This window comes from Phytophthora parasitica, assembly GCF_000247585.1.
Source record: "Phytophthora parasitica INRA-310 unplaced genomic scaffold supercont2.8, whole genome shotgun sequence".
NCBI classification, from domain to species: domain Eukaryota; phylum Oomycota; class Peronosporomycetes; order Peronosporales; family Peronosporaceae; genus Phytophthora; species Phytophthora nicotianae.
In genome coordinates, this window is record NW_008648994.1 from 1887623 (window position 1) to 1888976 (window position 1354).

At 46.4% G+C, this 1354-nt stretch overlaps 2 protein-coding genes across 2 annotated transcripts; both read left to right on the forward strand.

Annotated features, from left to right (window-relative positions):
- Window positions 1–22: 22 nt before the first annotated feature.
- PPTG_21820 (hypothetical protein) lies at window positions 23–232 on the forward strand (the record flags this gene model as incomplete). Its single annotated transcript, XM_008900008.1, has 1 exon — window positions 23–232. The coding sequence occupies one exon, from the start codon at window positions 23–25 to the stop codon at window positions 230–232; it is 210 nt and encodes a 69-aa protein (XP_008898256.1).
- Window positions 233–579: 347 nt separating this feature from the next.
- Window positions 580–1062, forward strand: PPTG_06118 (hypothetical protein; the record flags this gene model as incomplete). Its single annotated transcript, XM_008899912.1, has 1 exon — window positions 580–1062. One exon carries the CDS (start codon window positions 580–582, stop codon window positions 1060–1062), a length of 483 nt encoding a protein of 160 aa, XP_008898160.1.
- Between the last annotated feature and the right edge of the window lie 292 nt (window positions 1063–1354).

Genomic DNA, 1354 nt, shown 5'->3' on the forward strand with positions numbered 1-1354 from the left:
GAGCGTGATTGGCAATATGAAAATGTCTGAGAGTGAAGAGAAATGGATGCAAGCCTCATGGAATGATGTTAAGGCTTATGGTGAAGCTTTGCCACTTTTTGGTGTTCGCACGACGAGTGGTGCAGAAGGTGACAACCATGGTTTACCTGGGGTGGTGCCCGAACTCAACGCGTGTATGAGTCCTTACGTGCATTTTGCCTTCGGTCGATTGATGTATGCACCAAAAGATTGACATTAGCTGTGGATTGGAAAGCTAAGCGATTTGACGTAACATCTCACGCTTTGAAATCCATGAATCAAGAACAAAGCTACGTAGGAAAGTTAACTGTAATGCCTGCTGCTCCCCCAAACTTTCTCGTCTTTGACGCACTCGGAGCATCAGCAAGAGCAGGACGTGCCACACTATATGAAGTCAATATGCCTTCAGGTCAGTGCTCGAGGTGTGTTGGTAAAATTCCGTGCCGGCATGTCTAAGCTGTTATTTTCCGGCTTGCGTCCGATAACAAAGCAGCGCCTTTGCTGTACAGACCGCAACAGTACTTTCACAGCGCGTACTTGGTAGCCAACTTGCTTGCCGCTATGTCAACCGCAGCAAGTCGAATGCCTAGTGATTTCTTATATGAAGCGAGTCGAGAGATCAGACCGCCCCCATATTATCGACAAGCTGGCCAATCACTTCAGCGGAAGACTCAAAAGCCTGACCACAGTAGGGGAAGTAAGCGAAGGCGTAACAGGGGTGAATGTAATGCAAAAAGGTCGACACCTCGCTTAGATGCCCAAATCAATGCATCGTCAGGTGATGCTTCTTCCGATGACGATGAGGGGCCTGCTATCGCTGCGTTTTTCGCCTCGCAATTGAGTGCAGCAGCCGTGAAAAGAAGGCAACAATACTCCTGTGAACAATGTGGTAAAACTGGTCACAATATCAAGACGTGCAAGAATGTCAATAAGGAATACGAAGAAGCCGGTGTCCCGATCAAACCCGGTAAGTATCTTGTCGGCGAATGTCCATTCACAATCTGTGGAATTCGCAGTGGATACGAAGGTGCAGTTGATAGTTAGATAACTAAGTATTTTCTCCCATTGCAATGCTAGAAGAACGAACCATTTGGCGGTTAAATCTTGATTTTAGTTGTCTAACTCCCACGGTCACATTATTTTCATGTGGAAGTTGCCAACATGTCGGGTGTACCATCTTCGATAACCCTGAGGAACGTTTAACAACACGGAGTAATGTGCGAGGTTGGCAATCAGCATGAAAAAAGCATTGGATACATTTGTGTAGCAGCTCGAAGTACTCGGATCATGTCATAAATCGAATCATCGGACAGATACATAAAGCCATTAGCAAGCG